Source organism: Podarcis cretensis (assembly GCF_951804945.1).
Source record: "Podarcis cretensis genome assembly, chromosome: 10".
NCBI classification, from domain to species: Eukaryota; Metazoa; Chordata; class Lepidosauria; order Squamata; family Lacertidae; genus Podarcis; species Podarcis cretensis.
In genome coordinates, this window is record NC_137179.1 from 26,784,070 (window position 1) to 26,803,542 (window position 19,473).

Sequence of the window (19,473 nt, forward strand, 5' to 3'; positions counted from 1 at the left end):
CTGAATGCAGTCCTGCACAGCAAAAATGATACTGATGGCACCAAGGCATGCAGATAGAAATACAGAGTTATGGCCATAGGAAAGACTAGCATAATCAGGCCACATGCACAGCCTCTTCAGACAAACGTCTGACGCATCCCACGTTGCCTGCCCCTCCCATTGCTACTGCATCTTTCTCTGCAGTGCATGGAAGATGCCAACACCCTAGTCATGAATGTTATACTGTTATACTTTGTATGTAGACAGGCACAAATGCACAAGTATGATAAGGAAGCATGGTCATCAGGACTGGGGCACCAGCAGCCATCATGAACACTGCACACATGAGGGAGGAATAGCCTTCAAGGCACCAAGCCTGAAGGTGTAAAACTGACCAAATGGGATGGGCATATCTGTTGACAGACACAATGTCACACCCATCAATACTGGCAAACTTGAAGACACAAAAAGATACATATGGAATGCATCCTTGTAGTGCTGGATTTACGTATAAGCTAAACAAGCTATAGCTTAGGACCCCACTCTCTTGGGGGCCCCCAAAATATTAAAGGAAAAATAACCACTGGGTGTACATTTCCAAAATATAAGATAAAAAACAAATAAAACCTACATACAGCAAAAGTATTTTGTGTTGTGTAGGCTCCTATTTGTTATGTGCAAATGGCTTTAGATACCTATTAGGTCCATAAATTACCATATAGCATATATTCAACACAAAAAACAGCGACAATTTGTTGTTGATAAAGGACAGCTGGACATATAAAGGGTCCCATTACCTTCAGTAGCTTAGGACCTCATCAAACCTAAATCCAGCCCTCCATCCTTGTATGAACCAATTACTGTCAAGATCCAGAAATCTTTATGCATCAGTCAAATATTACTTCACTTTTCTAATGTCCTCTTCCCAGAACCAGGGGGAAAATGGGAATGGGACTTTTAAAAAATTCCATCACATCGCTGCTGCTTTTCTGTTAGGTGTCACTGGGCCCCTCCAGACATGCTTTTTATTGTGCATTCGTTATGATTTGTGTTCATGATGCTATTAGGATAGTCATTTGTGAACCCGCGTTCAATCCTGTTTGTGCCTACAAAAATTCTGGGGCGGCCACACTGCATTATTTCTAATCAGTGCATTTTATGTAAATTCCTGCTTAAATTCCACAGCTTTTTATGCCACAAATGCTCCAGTTTATTTTTGCCCCACTTTTGTGGCAGTATAGCCCCTCTGGACAGCAATAACGTGGTGGCATCAGGGAACCATCACACACAAAAACACTAAAGTGGAATAAATTCACCACAAATCCACTCTTCTTGTCTCAAGAACATGTTGTGGAGTACACCCGTAATAAAACATTAGTCTGGAAGGGCCCACAGAATAGTTTTCTTGTTCTCTCCAGAGTCACAGTGCCATTCTCTATATATCATAGCACACCATCGAAGAAAATAAACCCAAGGTACTTACCATCTGTTTATGGCTTGGAAAGAAGGTTTGCTCCACAAGAGGGAACTTCTCAGGACCCAGAGAGTTGAAGATTTTAATTAGCTGAGAGAACTAAAATGGAAAGAAAAAGGATTCATATAACTTAACAAGCACATACATATAACAATTCCTATCCTCAGGGGTGGACTTTGGCAATATGGCAACCTGAGGAAAGACAAAATCTGCTCCCCTCCCATTTCTTATTTTTACAATAACTTCTTTTGGTACATTTGCTTTTAAAATGGATATTCTGAATATTATTATTATTATTTTGTGCCCCCGCATCTCAGCACCCTATGGGGAACTGCCCACACCACCCTAAATCCAGCACTGTTGTCCTGCCCAAGGCCATCATCTTCTGTGCCAAAGAGCAAGAGCAAGAGCAAGAAATGGAACCTGCGGTAGGGGCATAAAGATTCCTAAACCACTCCTACTGAGTTCTATGTGGAAGCACAACCTTGGGACAACTTGGGACATAACTGAGATGCACAAAACCAAATATTCACAATAGACACTGGCAATTCCAGGAGCAAATTTATGCCCTCCCCCCCCCCAATGTCAAGGCAAACTCCTTGACAAGCTCCCCAGTGAATGGATCCTACAGATAAAAGTAAAGGTCATTTGGGAACAATACTTTGCAAGGGGCAAAAATTTAGAGGCCAATTATGGGCAGCAGCAGGAGAAGCATTGCTTTCCTTTCCTGCTTGTGCTCCAAAAAATCCCACCTGTCATAATGAAAGGCCTTTTAACTTAGGGTGCTTCTTAGAAAATTAAAGTGCACATATTCTTCGACCCCAAAGAAGTGCAAAAATTATATGGCATGGTTGTATGCCTCTCAGATATTGATGGTCTTCACCATTTGTCTAAATAAACAAAACTATTCCTTTAGGGGGGAAATTAAATATTTGAGAAAATCCAGAAATCTTCCAACAGCATGTGACAGTGCAAAAAGTCACCAGCAAGCCCAGTCAGAGATCAGTGCATGCAGATAAATAAAATAGCCTGCCATTTCCCCCTGCGATTATTGTTGGCAACACAGGTTGTTGACCCAGCATAAAGAAGCGAGATTGCCTCTCTTAACTACTTACACTAACCCTGAACACTGATGAGAAAAGCAAAATAAAACTGTTTTGACTAGCTCAGTGAGCAAACATAAGAAGTTACAGCTGTGTGTTTAAGTGTGTGTATATGAGAGAGAGAGGATAGACACAACAAGCAAAAGAGGAGTGTATGTTAGTCACTGTACAATTATGTAGCACATTCAAAGATAAAAACATGTGTGATCTATCTTTATATGCATGCTGCAGTTCACATGGGGGCAATCTGCCACTCCTTCACCAGGTTATGCCAATCCCTGGGTCCCAAACTTGTACAAAGCAGCAGCACACACAAAAAATGTTTATTTATTTGCTTCCAAAAAGTATACCCTGCTTTTCAAATGCATTTGCATTGCTCAGGGCAGCTGTGTTGCATTGCCCACAACCTGGTCACAGGTAGAGAAGGCGCTTTCTTTTTCATTCTGACCCCATCATGCTTTAGACACTGGTGTGACACAGAGAAAGGCCTCTCCAAGAGATCAAAGGCTGATAGAGGAGGACCTCACAGCATATCATTTATATATTACGTATTTGTAAATGCTTTTAACCTGCACTGGAATGCATACTACCACATACCAATAATGGTGTATGAAATGTACTTCACATGGGTGACCTATAGTAGCTTTCCTACTTTGCTTTGGAAAAAAAGATATAAAGGGGAAAAAAAAGGAAAGGTAATTAAACTTTCACTGTCTCTGGAGGGCCAGTAGAGAAAACAACATTTAAGAGAGAATATTTTATCCATCTATGGTGGTACCAGTTTGCTATCTCTCCCAGCTGCTTCTCTTTGTCAGCGTACATTGTAGCCTTCTTTATCTTTGAACTCTGAAGCCTTAGTTTTAACGGGCATCTTTAGAATGTACTTGTGCCCACCTGAAACAAGTTAATGGGGAATAATAACCTTTTGCTGAATAGTTTTCCTTGCTTGCTTTGCATACCTCAGCCAAATATACTAATTAATTAATTAATTAATTAATTAATTAATTAATTGTTATGTTTGTGTGACCACAATAAGTGAGCTAACATCATCTGATGGTTTTAGCACCAGCATCTAGATAGGTATCAGGGAAATGAATCTTCCAACCATCTTAGCACCAGCTGCCCTGTGGGAAGGATCCTGGTGGCTTTTAATAAGTTGATGCTGTTTATTGCCATTTTAAAGAACATATTTTAATGTATCCTGGAAGGTGGGATATAAATAATTGTCATAATAAGTAACATTAGTAGGGTGCTTTGCTAATTCCAAGTAGCATGAAATACCATCACACTGTGGACAATCCAGTACCATATGGGAAGGTTAAATTCTGACATGGAAGTAAAATAAATAAATAAAGGAAAACATGCTAATCTGAGTGAAAATAAAGAAATAATCTTGTTCTGAAACTCAAGACTTGTTTATTTCTATGTTGTATATGTAGCACATTTTCAGCAAAATATTGATGAGCAGATGCCTAATTTCAAATATTTACGTTGTAGCTTACATATCTTCAGCAGAGTAATATTAATTCCCAAAGTTTGCTGCATCAATTTCTCAATAGTCTGCTATAATTTCAGGTCAGTATTCCTTGCCAGAGATGACCTCAGCAATGTAAGTTGTGCTTGAAATGCATATCTGACCCATATCCAATCAAGTAAGCCAAAAACTGTTTCCAATGCCAATTTGACCTCTTTGATTTTATTAAGCAGTAGTGGGAGAAAGTAGAGTCTATGAGCTCATCAGGACTTAAAGAATCTGGGCAGCCCAATACCATAAATCACCTTATGATTACACAGTACAAATACTGTATGCCGCACATCCTAGGGGACAATGTAAAGGCACCTGGGACTACCACCTTGCTGAAGCAAAGCAAGTCTGGCTTGGATCATTGCCTAAATGGCTAGCCACCTGGGAACCAACCATATCTACATTTAGTTGAGTCCCATGATGGAAAAAATACAGGATATAAATGTAATAAAATATACAAAAATCCTGCACTTGGCAAGCCATGCTTTTCTGCCCCCATTCTGATATGATTAGGGGAAAATGGCACACTGCTGTGTTGTGATCCCTGCTTTCCATTCATTTTTCAGAATTTAAAATCTGCTCTGGAGGATTGGGGGAACAGGTTGGGGGGGGCACAAGGGAAAGAAAGGGGGACAAGTTCCACTGTGTAAGCAGTAATTCTTGTGCTGAAGGGACCATGGCCTTGTAGTACTTTGAATACCACCCCATGGATCTCTGGAGAGAATGGAACGTTTTAGTCAGACCCTGACACCTGCAGGATGGATCAGTGCCAGAAGTCTAAGCCTTTATCAGGTAAATTATTTGCACATGACAATCCTCCACTCTTCCAGATTACAGTGGTACCTCAGGTTACATACGCTTCAGGTTACATACGCTTCAGGTTACAGACTCTGCTAACCCAGAAATAGTGCTTCAGGTTAAGAACTTTGCTTCAGGACGAGAACAGAAATCGTGCTCCGGCAGCGCAGCAGCAGCAGGAGGCCCTATTAGCTAAAGTAGTGCTTCAGGTTAAGAACAGTTTTAGGTTAAGTACAGACCTCCGGAACGAATTAAGTACTTAACCCGAGGTACCACTGTACTTAATTCCAGGCCAGTGGAAAATCCAGTGTGTGGTTGCCACATGCCAGACAAACAACACTTATAAAGTCCTGAGTTGCCTGTGACAATGTTCTCTCAGCAAAAGCCAAAGGCCTGCTTTCCTCAGTTCAGCTATTTGGCCGATTAGGTATTGAGTTGGGCAGAATCCTCAGTCTCACAGCACACCTGGTGTGCTTGAAACAAGATAATTTAGATTTACCAAAACAACCAAAGTATTAAATTGGGAGCTTTTTGCAGTACGGGGATCCTCAACTCCCTTCTCATTTCATGTAAGGAAGCTTAAGAACGACACCTACCACCCAGGGCTTGCTGCAAAAATTGTAGATGGAGAAAAGAGAATTGACACTGTGGACTCCGCCATATTGGAGGCCGATGATGAGGCTGCGGAAGTCCTCTCCTAGTGCCATGCTGTAAGCATGCTGCCGGATGAGAACAAAGTCAGGCTTGAAGGATCTAGAAGACATAATCAGAGGACAATTCTTAAAAGTCAGTCAAGTCATCCACTTCCTATCAGTTACTTTCTTTTTTGCTTCCAATGCTTTTCCTTCCTATAAGTCTAAGATTTCAAAAAAGCACCAGTTATTGTTATTATATTAAAGACATCAATAAATAAAATCCTTCATTTTAGGATTTACGAAACAGAACTGAGAGGACTCCAGGTACATTTCTCACAGTTTCCATTATGGGCTCAGACAGGAAGGCTCATACAGGAATGATCTACAACAAGAACTAAAGATAATAAATTAGGAATGGAAAAGTGTCTTTCCAGCCATTCTCATATGAAAACTTTGGATGGCTTTGGTGGCAATTTTTTGCAATGTGCTGCACAGATGACAGAGCAAAAGCAGTTGCTGAATTCTTAAAGACCAATTTAAAGATCACCACATGGCATTTATGAATGAAAATATCTATCCATTAAAGACATATGGTCACTTTTTAGAGAATGTTTTTCCCACAGAGAACACAAAGTGAGCATTGTCTGTTTTGTCATAGGCTGCATATATACCATACATTTAAAGCATAATCCCCCGAAACCTGTTGTTTGTTAAGGGTACTGGGGATTATAGTTTTGTGAAGAGTAAACTACAGCTCCCATAATTCTTTGGGAGGGGAAGTACCTTAAATGTGCGGGGTATATGCAGACACAGACTCCCTAGTTGATAGAAGAGTTCTCCTTTTGAGGTTTGCGTATTTATTAACTAAAACATTTATATACTGTTGTATCACAAAAATACATAGCAACAGTTTATACCTACCTACCTATCTACACCCCCACCAAACTTTTTATCATAAAAAGTTAGGAACAAGTTAAAAGCAAAAAGAAGTTAAAATCAAGCACCAATAGACTATTGTGGGAAGGTTGCTGGTCTGAATCTTCCTTGGATAGAATAGACAAGTATAGAGGAGCTGCTTCTCACCTCTTGAATTCCCCTCCCTTGTAGATTAAATCTAAACATTTTAAAGCAGTTTTATAACTGGAGCTGTTTATTATTCAGGGTGTTTTCTGATGAATTGGGTTCAAACTTGGGAAAGTGTTTTAATATTTATTGGGTTACTTTTATTTCATTTCACTGAATTACTTTTTAGGCACAGTTTTTCATCACAAGAAGAGCTCTGCTGGATCAGACCCAATATCAAACCAGTCCAGTATCCTGATTCGTACAGCAGCCAGCCATGTCTTCAGGATGCCCACAAGCCAAAAGCAGTGTCCCGGGTGAGGCAGAGCCACTGTGCTAGCTTCCCACAAGGTGAGTCACCATTGCCTACTGAGAGACAGACGGGTGAAGTGCTGGGTTGTCCAGCGCATTTGCTTCCTGCTGATTCCCCTGCTGCCTCACCCCTCTCCCTCCTGGTAGGCAACAGGCCCCCAACTGCTAGGAACCTAGCATAGAGGCTTAGCCCCACCTGGCAAAAGCTATACGCCTTCGAGAGTTTATTTTCGCATCTGTTGTGGGACACCTGAGAATTGTAGAACACGAGTGAGCAGTATTTAGATCAGAAGCTACCGATATATCTTGGGGTGATTTGCAGTGTTAGTTATTTATTTTGACTTCATAAAATGTATTTACTGCTTGATTGTTATAACAAACAAATCACACAAACCAGTTTACAAAATAATAATAATGAATAACAATCAATACATTCAACAAAATTAAACCAGCAACCAATTAACTAGCTAGCTGCTGTTTCCCTTTTATTATAGGTCCTTTGATATTAATGTTAGCTCTTAATGTCTCTGCCATATAGGACATCAGGCCAAATAGGAAGGCCTAGCATGCTGAACTAGGCTCAGGGGTGAGGTTCCCCATAACTGCCTCACACAGGCAAGATTCAGGTAGGTAGGCATGTTGGTCTTACGCAGTCTAAATAAATTAATTAAAATTAAAAAAATTGTCCAGTAGCACCTTAGAGACCAACTAAGTTTTTTCTGGGTATAAGCTTTCGTGTGCATGCACACTTCTTCAGATACACTGAAACAGAAGTCACCAGACCCTTATATATAGTGGGACAGTGGGATGGGGTTTTTCTCAGAAGGGTAGTAGGAGATGGGTGATTGACTCAATGGGTATGGCAAACCTGTTGACGACTGTTAACAACCGCAATTAGTCCTACAGGAAAAAGCAAGGGATGGTATGCAGGTGACCAAAAATAGCTTTAGCATATGTAATAATCCAATATCTCTATTCAAACCAGGTCTGAATAGCTTATACCTGAAAGCTTATACCCAGAACAAACTTAGTTGGTCTCTAAGGTGCTACTGGACAATTTTTTCTTTTTTATTTATTCTCACAGGCAAAAAAGAGAGGCCCCCACATTCAAGAATCCCTGCTGGGCTGTCCGGGTTCAGGACCTGCTGTGGGCTTGAACCCTGACAAGCACCATGCTCAGCTGACCAGCATGTTGTGACTAAAGAGGAGATTTGGAACTGAACTGTTTTCTCAGGACTCAGGGCAAAGAAGGGAGAATAAATAATTAGGCAATAAGATGTGACAGGCTGCACACTGCTGTGGTATTATTGGCCTCCTCAGGCAAAGTTCTGAGGCATAAATCCAGCATATATGTCACTTCAGCTAGCTGAGAAGAACAATAATCTCCCAAAGAATTTCCTTTTTCAGGTGTGCCTGAGCTAATAGGAAACAATAGTGATTACCTTAGAACAAACCCTGCGATGCACTGCAGCACCTCATGGACAGTCATTCACATGGGTCTTACTGAAGTAACAGGGCAGCATTGCTTTATCCTTTAGTGTAAATAGCTGAAATCATATTACAGTCATATGTGACAGAGACTTCAGGTGTAATATCCTTAGTGTTCTCTGGTTCAAGTAATTGCTGTGATGGCTAAATAAAAACCCAAGACTACAGTGAATCTGAGTCAACTATTCACAGTTTCACAAACAGTGGTCAGCCAAAATTGGCAGCTGCCACAACTCTCTATATTTTCTGACATACAAAGGCTTGTCTCTGACTTGCTGAGCTTTGGAGACATTCACAGTATCCCAGATGCAAATTATAGCTTTAGTCCCCCTAACTTGAGCCCCCTGCAATCTTTTTTCTTTTCTTTTTTTGGTAGGAGGCGAAGGTTTAAAACTTCCTTCTCCCTGTGATTCCCCTTGTGCTGCTCAGCTGAATGGACTTTCAAGAAGGAAGGAAGGGAAGTAGGAGAAAGGAGGAAGGAAAGTGGGGGAAGGTAACCTTTTTTGGGGGGAGCTGCATCCCTTCTTAAATGATCTGTGGGAGAGTATGCTATGGGCCATGTGTGATTAAGCAGTGGGTCAGAAGCAGGTCAGGGAGTGCAGATTGCAAACTGCTGAATTAGGGATAGGGGGGAAAGCATGTTCTATGGAGACTATCCATACTGACTGGAGAATGTGCATATTGCCCGAAAAATACACAAAAGCAGTTGAGATATGCATATTCATGAAGGCCTGTTGGAGATTATGCATATTGGCCAGAGAATGTACAGAACTCAGTCAAGATGTGCGCATTCCCCAAAGCTTTTGGGAATTATGGATAATGGTTGTGAGAATGTACAAAAATCCTCTCCCCCCCCCATATGTAGGAGAAGAAAAGATCTCATTGAATGTAAATGATATGTACAACTCTAAATAAAAAGAAATGTATATCATGTAAATACTATTACCAATATAAATATAACATAAATACGATTACTAATAAGTTATTTTCTAACAATGTTCCTATGCTATGTAGGTGACTATCTTTTTGTGCCTTATGGTGCAGATACATGACACACATTCTACAATCTTCAAACTGTATGCCTTCCCCCACCCTTTTTATACTGGCTAGTTTTATCATATTTACCAGCTCTCAGATCCTCAAAATTCAGTCTTTTATGGTACGAGTTCTTTTTTCCAGTGGGAACCTTTTTTTTTTTTTACATAAGCGAACAATTTAACAAGTGGGTTTGTAAGTAAATCATAATTTAAGCAATGGGTCTGTAAGTAAATTGTATCTGGTTATAATGTTAATTTTGTTTCTTACAAACCCCCAAAAGGGCCTGATTTGGGGGCTGATGCCCTCCTATTTCATCACTATTTTCCCTTTGTTTTAAACATCCTGCCCTCAAATATACTATTTATCTTAATCAGCCCATTACTATACCTGCTGATAGATTGTCTAACAAAGATGTATCTCCTATTTCCTCATTATAACAAACCATTAAAAATCGTGACTCAATTTTCTCTTGTATACCTGTTCTCAGCATTAACCATATTCTTTGACTTTTATCAGTTTTTTGTGTATAAATACTATTTTTTTCTTGCATGCAGAATAAGTAGTTTTCTTAAATCTATGCACTAAATAAAAATAAAACAGGATTCTCCAGGGAATCCTTCCTTGATCTCAAGGTAAAGGTAAAAGGTAAAGGACCCCTGGACGGTTAAGTCCAGTCAAAGGCGACTATGGCGTTGCGGCACTCAACTTGCTTTCAGGCCGAGGGAGCCAGTGTTTGTCCACAGACATCTTTCCAGGTCATGTGGCCAGCATGACTAAACTGCTTCTGGTGCATAAAGGACCGTGACAGAAGCCAGAGCGCATGGAAACACCGTTTATCTTTCTGCCGCAGCGGTACCTGTTTATCTACTTGCACTGGTGTGCTTTTGAACTGATAGGTTGGCAGGAGCTGGGACAGAGCAACGGAAGCTCACCCCATTGTGGGGATTCAAACTGCCAACCTTACGATCGGCAAGCCCAAGAGGCCCGCTCCCTTATATATCAAGGTAGCATACATAAGACACTCTCATTTTACCTCCACAACACTGTGAGTTAGGCTGAGAGATGGTGCAAACCTAGTCACAAAGTGAGCTTCATGACTGGACAAGGATTTGAACCATATATATATATATATATGCACCATAGTGGATTTTATGTAGATCTTTATAACAACTGTTCACAGTTATATCTCAGGATAATGTTCAGATGTTATTTGGAAAGGGTGTGTGTGATTAAAAATGAACCAGAAGGGAAAACGGGGCTTGGAAAGTGGATTGTTTCCCAGGATCAAGTGAAAGTCATCTGGAGTTCCATATGTGAACAACAGAGTAGAATCAGACCCTCAAATGCTAACCTTTGTCCCCCCCCCCCCTTAAAACTAGACTCAATAAAAGGCCATGATGAAAGGAGGCAAATTAAGATAAGAATGATACATGACCAAAAACAAAACAAATTTAAATAGGACTTTCATCTTTCCTGTGATTTAACTATCAAAAACCTGGGTCCTGGTGAGCGATAACTCCTTCAGATAAGGACTATGGGATGTGAAAGAACTTTGGAAGGTATTAATACCCCCAATCTTTCCCTGCCCTTGTCTGCTAACAGTATTTTTTATTTTTATTTTCTGGCAGCTGCCTCCACTCCAAATGTTTTCCCAATAACTGTCAGCATCTTTCTCACACATAGGCTGGACGCCAGCTGCTGAGGAGTTAAAGAGGGACATTATTCATCCAGAAGATAAGCAAACCCACAACGAGAGTAACCCCCCTACCCCAAGCAGCTGTTTAATAGCAGCAACTGGAGAAGAGATGGCAAAAGGCTGAGAAAGAGAGAGAACTTTCTATCCCCCCCCGCCACTTTTAAAAGAAATCATGGTGATGGTGACAGATTAAGTCAAAGTAATTTGTATAACTGCATAATTTCTAGACCTTATATATATCAATCTGTCTGGGATGCTTATAGCCAGATCCCATGAGCCACCCTATTGTCAAGTAAGAGTTTTAACATGGGATGAAACGGCTGCTGTGTCATGACTAGCAATATAGCACTCATATTTATCCAGAAAAGAACATTTCAAGGCGGGTAACGGCATTTGTACACTACCAATAGTCATCATTGTCAGGTGCAATATAGATGCAAGGCTGCTGAAGAAATCCCGGTCTTCTGACAAGCAATATTTCAGTTACATTGGCACCTAATTTGTTTCCTGCCTCAAGGTCTTGGTGATGCCATTTAAAGCCCCCAAACACTTTGGGACTCGGATAAATGAAAGATCATATGTTTCCACATGAACCTACCTGCATTCTATAGTCATCAGAACAGGCCCTCTTACCTCTTCCTGCCACTCCATGATGGCAAGACATAGTTAATTGTTTACTGTAAATGCACAGGTACCTCCAGGTTCAATCCTCCCTAGTGTAAGCAGGAGCTGCAAATCATAATCCCTGTTTTAGTGCTATGTCTGAACCTGGGATTGTGGCATGTTTTGTCTTGGCTTCTGGCCACGATATGTTTGAGCAAAACAAACCATGGTTTCTGATTTGGACATTACAAAACTGGTCATTTGAAATCAACATCTACATCTCCCCCTTCCTCACTTCTTCAGCTTCAGGCCACATGCATCTCTCATCTCTTCCATCTTTGTTCCAGCTTTTGTCGCATTCCCCCATTCCCCTGAGTTAATCCATCCCTCCTTTTCAAACCTACACCATCTCCTGTTTCCCTTGACCTGCTGCCTTCTCACCAAGCTACTGATTTATGCTTCCAGGCAGGGTTGAGAAGACTTCAGAGTTGCAGGATCTACTTCAATTTAGTTTTTTGCTAGAGCCCCAAGATCCACTACCTAGAGCCAGTTGCACAACACATACACTTAGAATGGAAGAATGCTGAGCCCAGGAATTTGTTTTGTGTAACCATTTGGGATGAAGCCCACAAGCCTTCCACCCAAAAATGCATTCCTAGTTACCTCCCCCCTCAAGATTCTCACCCTTTAGGCTGGTGTTTTATGGCAGGTGTCTTCTGCAACATGCAATCAACAGAATAATAGTTTGTTTGTAGAGGATCCATTCTGCTTCATTACTTATTCTGCAATGTTTCCCCAATGCTACTGCATGATTGCTACCCGTAGGTGTTATAATGCATCCAAAGTGCACAATGATGGAGGGGCATATATTGCAACAAAATGTGACAATAATAAACTGGAATATTTGTTACAGAATTTCCGCAGGAAGTCACAGGGTGTGCACTAATTGGAATTCAAGAACTGAGAGTGCCTTAAAACTTTTGCGGGAGCAAACAGTGTTGAGAGCGGAACTACGTATGTCTGCTCCAATAGCATCACAAGCACAAATCACAATGAACGTGCAATCAAAAGGATACCTTCTTGATTTCAGCAATATAACTGGGGGCAATTGTGTTAAATGGGAATGCAAAATCCTTGCTGATCAACTTTAAATCACTCAAAGATCTACAGGTAGATCCTATTCTGCCTTCTGCCCACCCTAGGCTCATGTTTCTCTCCCTTCCCAAGCACCACCCCTCCTTTCTTATGGCTCCAATTTGCTCTGCTCCTTCTAGGAAATTATAAGCAGTTCAGCCAATGGCAGCCAGAGAATGTCTTCTGCTCCTCCCTCTCTTTTTCAGGCACTTCCATCGCAAAAGCTCTATAGTGTGTTTCAGTACAGAGTAATACAATCTGGGCTAACACTGTGCAAAATGTGGATTTGTTTTCTGTTTTTATACACAGCCCTGTTGGAAATATAGACACATGCTATGAAAAAGGAAGGTAACCTCCTTTAATATAGCAGGTTTCCCCAGCGTGCAGAGTAAGAGAAGGCAGTGAATATGGTTTTATTGCATGTATTTTATTAATGTGGACTGTTTCAAGAATTGTTTTAACTATCACTATTTATGTATTACTGTTGCATTTGCTTGTCTTATCATTCTAATAATCTTGTGAGCTGCCGTAAGTACATTTTCTTGGCAGGAAGGTGTGGTAGAAAGCCTAGCAATAAATAATTATTTTAAACATCATGAAGTTGTCATAAGGCCATGTATATTCAGGCCACAGACAATCTGGAATTCCTGTGCAACAGGTCACAACTGTGTCAACATCACACACTAGGACTGGCCAACCAGAATCGATAGGAAAGTCACTTTTAATTAAAGGATGAATAGATTTATACCAAGGAAACAGAACAACCCTTGACCTCTCCATAGTTCTGACAGGGGAATTTTAGCCAACCACCATGGTAAGAATGAATGCATTTATACAAAAGCACTGAAATACAAACAGAGACCACAGCATTAAACCACTCCCTCCTGGCACTAAGAATCCCTTTAGGGGCTTTGCTCTTCTCCAGGGCTTGACTCATTGCCCTTTCAGCTTTTGTTATCTCCTCTTGATCAGGCAGGAAAACTTGGTTCTTTATACCAAGCCAGGCCACTGGTCCATCTAGCTCAGCATTATTTACACTGACAGACAGTAGGTCTCCAGGTTTCAGGTGGAGGTCTCTCCCAACCCTACCTGGAGATGCCAAGGATTGAACTTGGGACCTTCTACACTAAGCTACCACTAAGATATATTGATCTACAATGACTACTACTCTTGTGTTTGATCTGTATCTTGCTTCCCATTATCTGTACCTTTATTGAAAAAGGCTAGACATCACCTTGCCAACAAAGGTCTGTATAGTTAAAGCCATGGTTTTCCCAGTAGTGATGTATGGAAGTGAGAGCTGGACCATAAAGATGGCTGATCACCGTAGAATTGATGCTTTTGAATTATGGTGCTGGAGGAGACTCTTGAGAGTCCCATGGACTGCAAGAAGATCAAACGTATCCATTCTGAAGGAAATCAGCCCTGAGTGCTCACTGGAAGGACAGATCCTGAAGCTGAGGCTCCGGTACTTTGGCCACCTCATGAGAAAAGAAGACTCCTTGGAAAAGACCCTGATTTTGGGAAAGATGGAGGGCACAAGGAGAAGGGGATGACAGAGGACGAGATGGTTGGACAGTGTTCTTGAAGCTACCAGCATGAGTTTGACCAAACTGCGGGAGGCAGTGGAAGACAGGAGTGCCTGGCGTGCCCTGGTCCATGGGGTCACGAAGAGTCGGACACGACTAAACGACTAAACAACAACAACATAGAGCCCCATAGGTGGTTCTCTAGATCAATCATTGTGGTATATCCATTCTGGTATATCTGGTCTTTATCATACTAAATGCATTATACTAAATGGTGGTCCCCACAGCAGGAGAGGTTTAGCTTAAAATGGTACTGAAGTTAGCTGCTAACTTATAAACACAGGTTAACTCACAGTTGTGCAAGGAATAAATTAACCAAGAGATCACCGACAGAACTTTATCAAATCCTCATACTCAGGGCCGGATTTAGGTTTGATGAGGCCCTAAGCTACTGAAGGTAATGGGGCCTTTTATATGTCCAGCTGTCCTTTGTCAACAACAAATTGTCACTGTTTTTTGTGTTGAATATATGCTATATGGTAATTTATGAGCAAATAAGCAAACTAGTGATATTTTAGGGAGCTGGCTAGCAGGCGGGGCCCATTACTTACATCATAGGAGCCTACACAATGCAAAACACTGTTGCTGTGTGTAGGTTTTATTTTATTTGTTTTTTAGCTTATATTTTGGAAATGTACATCCAGTTTTCCCCCCTTTAATTTTTTTGGGACCCCCAAGAGAGTGGGACCCTAAGCTATAGCTTATTTAGCTTCTAAGTAAATCCGGCACTGCTCATACTATATTTTTGGCCTGAAATAATAATAATACCACAACATCGAATTCGGTGTTTCTATCTTTTGGCTGATAGGTACAAGTTTATTTTTACACAAAGGTTTAAAATGGGGCTTGTGTGAAGGGTAGTGTTTTCAGGTCATTTTCAATTCCAGTTGTCCACACATGAGGGCAGCTTCAGCTCATAATGCCCCAATGGGCATCAACCTAATAGGTGTACAAAAGAACGTGTTCAAAAGCATCTTCAAGTTATATTTTACGATGAATATTATGTAAGGTATGATAGATGCCTGCCTGCTCTTGACTTGCCTAGGACTCTGGACAATGAGAGGTAGGAGTTCAGTCTGGAACACTGGACGGAAATCTGTTTCCTGCCTCCGCACAGATTAATTTGAAGGCTATGGGAATGCTTTCTTTTTTTCTGAATGAAGTTATAGAGGAGGATAAATTAGGGATCCTTTCCAACAGACCCATTAAAAGCATGCTTTCATGCTGACACTGGAAAGCGTGTGAATCTCTTTTCACTCCCCCACCCAGTATCTTCTAAATTACTCCAAGGGTGGTAACACAAGACGGTCGTGCTGTGTTTCCCAAGGGCCAAACTGGCACATGTGTTGAACAAATGCTGAGTGTTTGCAGCAGTATGTCAGAGCAGATATATGTCAAAACACATGCCTTGGGCCACATATGCAAGAATGTCATCCTGAGCACACCTACGCACTCATTAACAGCCAGATCCACAACACTACTAAGGTGAAGTAACTGGAGTTCAATTTTTCCTACCTCAGTGAGTCCGATGGGTCTGAACTGGGTTAAATTTTGGATTCTGGACTGGGCTGCTACGCTCCACAGCACACACATCATACACCCCCATGTGCTGTCAGACAGAGAAGTTGTATACAGCCCCTTGTAATTGCTGTGAGGAGGTTTATCACTTGTTCAGGATGGAGAAAATAAAATAACCCCAGAGGGAACAAGGAGATGTGAAGTGGGAAGTTATTGGTTTGTGGGGTTTTTGTTCTTGTTTTTATTATGCATTTTGTGTTTTTATCTTGTATTATTATGTCATGAACCCCCCTGAGATCTACAGATTAAGGGTGGTATACAAATTTGAAGAAGAAGAAGAAGAAGAAGAAGAAGAAGAAGAAGAAGAAGAAGAAGACGACGACGAAATGTAAGGGATGAGTTGAATACAAATTCTAAGTGCAGATTCTAACCCACCCCCCTCTCAGCTAAGGGTCTAGGAATTCAGACAAGAAAAAAGACAACTGTATCCAAAATGAACAGACTGAGAAAAATTAAATGAGTTCAGCAGCTAGCATTGCTGTGTACACCCAGACATCAATAAGTTTTTGTGTCTCAGAAAAATAATAGTTGCTCTGTGTCCCTGGATGTACCGTAACACAAAATTCATCCATATGTACTTTTCCTTTGCTATGTTTTTCCCATTCTCATTGCATTACAATGCATGCCTGTGAAAAGCAGGCACAACCCTGAGGAAATTGCTTTCATGCTAATCAAAATTGTGGTGCAGACTCCTGTAATTTGAATAGAATTGTGTCTTGTGAACATCATTCATGGTCCCAACTCCCCATCAACACCCACAGCCTCTTCTTCCCCTGCACATTCCCAGGGAGTTTGCTCACATAGAGATGCTTGTATTTGCATTTTGTGTTGTAAAGAAATAAATAAAACTTAATTGTTATCCTGTTAGAATCACAGAAACTGAAACTTTATACCAAGTTGGACCAGCAGTCAATCTTGCTCAGTACTGCTTACAGTGACTGGCCTGGCAGTCATGGTTTCAGAGAGGTGCAAAAGCACTACTTGGAAATATCAGCGTTTGAACCTGAGACCTTTGCATGTGATCCACAACTGAAACACATGCTTTCTTAAAGCAGGCACTTGAGATCATATAGCGTTGAGGTGGTTACATTTTGCAAGAATCCTTTTAAAATACTGGTTCACAAAAGGAATGGCCATAAAATGCAAAGGACAATCCACATACATTTTATAAGTTTATACATACACATTTTTTTGACCCAGGGAATGAGAATGGGGTGGGCTAAGGTAAGATGGCAATGCATTTTGGATATTTGTGGATAGAATTTTCTAGCAGTATGGACACACTCCAAAGTAACACTGCTCCGCTTTTCCAAGATCCAGATTACTATGAAAAACTGCTTCCAAAAGAATCCCTTTCATCAATTAACAAATACACAAACCAAATCAGCCTGAAGTCCTGACTTTGAATAAACTTCACATTCCATCAGGCTGGTCAGCCCATAACAGGTTGCTCATAATTATCCATCCCAGATAGTAAGAAAACACAGAGGGTGGAATTCAGTGTTGGACTATTACAAATGCTCCATGGGTCATGGAAGGTGTGCAGAGGGATTGGGGAAGCTCTGTTGCACAAGCAGAGGTCCTTGTGCCGGGCTTCCACTGATGTGGTTTATTAGGTGAATCCCACCCAGATTGGTTTTTTAAAACAGCAACAAGATTGGGATTAATTGTAAAGGGAAAAAAGTTAATTTCAATCACCTGACCACTTTGGTGCCATTCCTTATGACTTGCATGTCCACCATACAGCCAGTGCCTACATATGAAGCCAAGTTCAGTTCTGAAAACTCTGCCTAGAGTGGAAAAATAAAAATAAATGAGATTATTTGATAACAGCAGAAAACACATGAAATAAAACTGACCTATTCCTGGATTTCACTTTCAAACAGAATGTTTGTCTTAACAAGATTTCTACCAGGTAGCAGCATATTTAATTAGTAGTGATTTGTTTGGCAAATGTAAACTGTTTATGGTACAACATTGGCGAGAATGTAAGCAAGCGAGGGAACTGGGCTGAAGCAATTGTTGTTTATTATATTTTTACCCAAGTGTTTGATCTGAATCAGAGATGAGGAATCAGTGGCGTTGCAGATGTTGGTGGACTACAACATCTGTTGGTTGTGCTGGCTAGTGCTGATGGAAGCTGAAGCCCAACAACATTTGGAGGATCTATTGGACTCTGCCTCCTCCGAGGCACACAGATGATGACTGGCACTAAAATCACAAAACCATACTTATACACATCTGGTTTCTCTGTATTGAAAGCACCAGTTGATTTGTAAATTAGGGGAATCAGGCTCATGCCTGCTTGCCTAGAAACCTTTCCAAGAAATCAAGGAAATGGGAAGATTTGGGAGTGGGGGATGCAGAGGGTTACATAGTGATAGGGGAATGACACAGTCCTCAAGTTATGTGCTGTTGTGTTGCGACTTGCAAATAAACAAGGTGTACTAGGGTGGGGTGGCGAATGGTTTACTGTATACCATTTGGAAAACTGCTGGGAGTTTAGGAGATAAAAAAGGTAGAGCCAGGAAGAAATTATTTTCCAAGCAGATAACTCAAAAGAAAGCCTGACCTTTTTTCACACCAAGTGTGAAATCTGGTGTGTCAGGAAAGAAGTGGAAGCAACAGATCAAAAGCTAGCCATGGTGTGTGGTGTGAGAGCTTATACAGAAAATGATGGAAAAGAAGAACCAGTGCTGAAGGCCTTCTTTTCCAAACCCAATAACTTGCAGAGGGGAAACACTATACGTCCTTCTGTGCCTTCCGCACAAAGCAGGCCATAGTAGAAAATTAGAATGTGCCAAGGGGGAACTGAGATGTTATAAGAATTAAGAAGGCAAACATGTTAATACATTTCAGAATTGTTCTGGGGTGTCTTGAGAAGGTGTCTGTGGATGCACCTTTGCATTAATACTTAATGCACTCTGACAAGAAAACAGGTGGGAAGTGATGTTGTTTGCAGAAGTGTTAAATTGTTCAGACGTTTTCTTCTATAATATTCTACTATTTTTGCTTTTTAAAAAAACCTCAAACAGCAGCAACTTTCTCCCCTCAGAAAGGCCATGTTTTCACCTACAGCAAGCAAAGTATGAAAATCTGCAGCGTGATTCAGCAGGCACCTGGAAAAACACTCCAGGCCTTGATGAATAAACTACCATAACAGAAAACCAAATTAAATCTGATGTAAGCCAGCTCAAAATGCTTCCTTAATTTCAGCTGCCTCCTAGCTGAAATGCTCAGGCACCTGCAAAACAAGTACTGAGTTGCGTGCCTGAGCCAATTTTTGACATTTTCATTGCCCACTAACCTGTTCCACTCGGATTTCAAATTCCCCATTCACCTTCTTCCCTTGAAAATATGTAGACCTATGGAGAAAACAAGAGAGAGAGGGAGAGAGAGGGAAAGAGAGAGTGTTAAATAGATATAAATGATGCTTTTGACTGCTTTTTTGTGCTGCTG

General features: G+C 40.9%; 1 protein-coding gene across 4 annotated transcripts in view; it reads right to left on the minus strand.

Annotated features, from left to right (window-relative positions):
* Positions 1-19,473, minus strand: part of SYN3 (synapsin III) — a 214,478-nt gene that overhangs the window by 151,516 nt on the left and 43,489 nt on the right. For all 4 annotated transcript variants that reach the window (XM_079992670.1, XM_079992667.1, XM_079992668.1 and 1 more), the window contains exons 3-6: positions 19,322-19,379; positions 17,713-17,804; positions 5,476-5,632; positions 1,463-1,552 (exon numbers count right to left, since the gene is read on the minus strand). In XM_079992670.1, the coding sequence (XP_079848796.1) occupies positions 1,463-1,552; positions 5,476-5,632; positions 17,713-17,804; positions 19,322-19,379 (397 nt within the window). The remainder of the gene's footprint in view (positions 1-1,462; positions 1,553-5,475; positions 5,633-17,712; positions 17,805-19,321; positions 19,380-19,473) is intronic.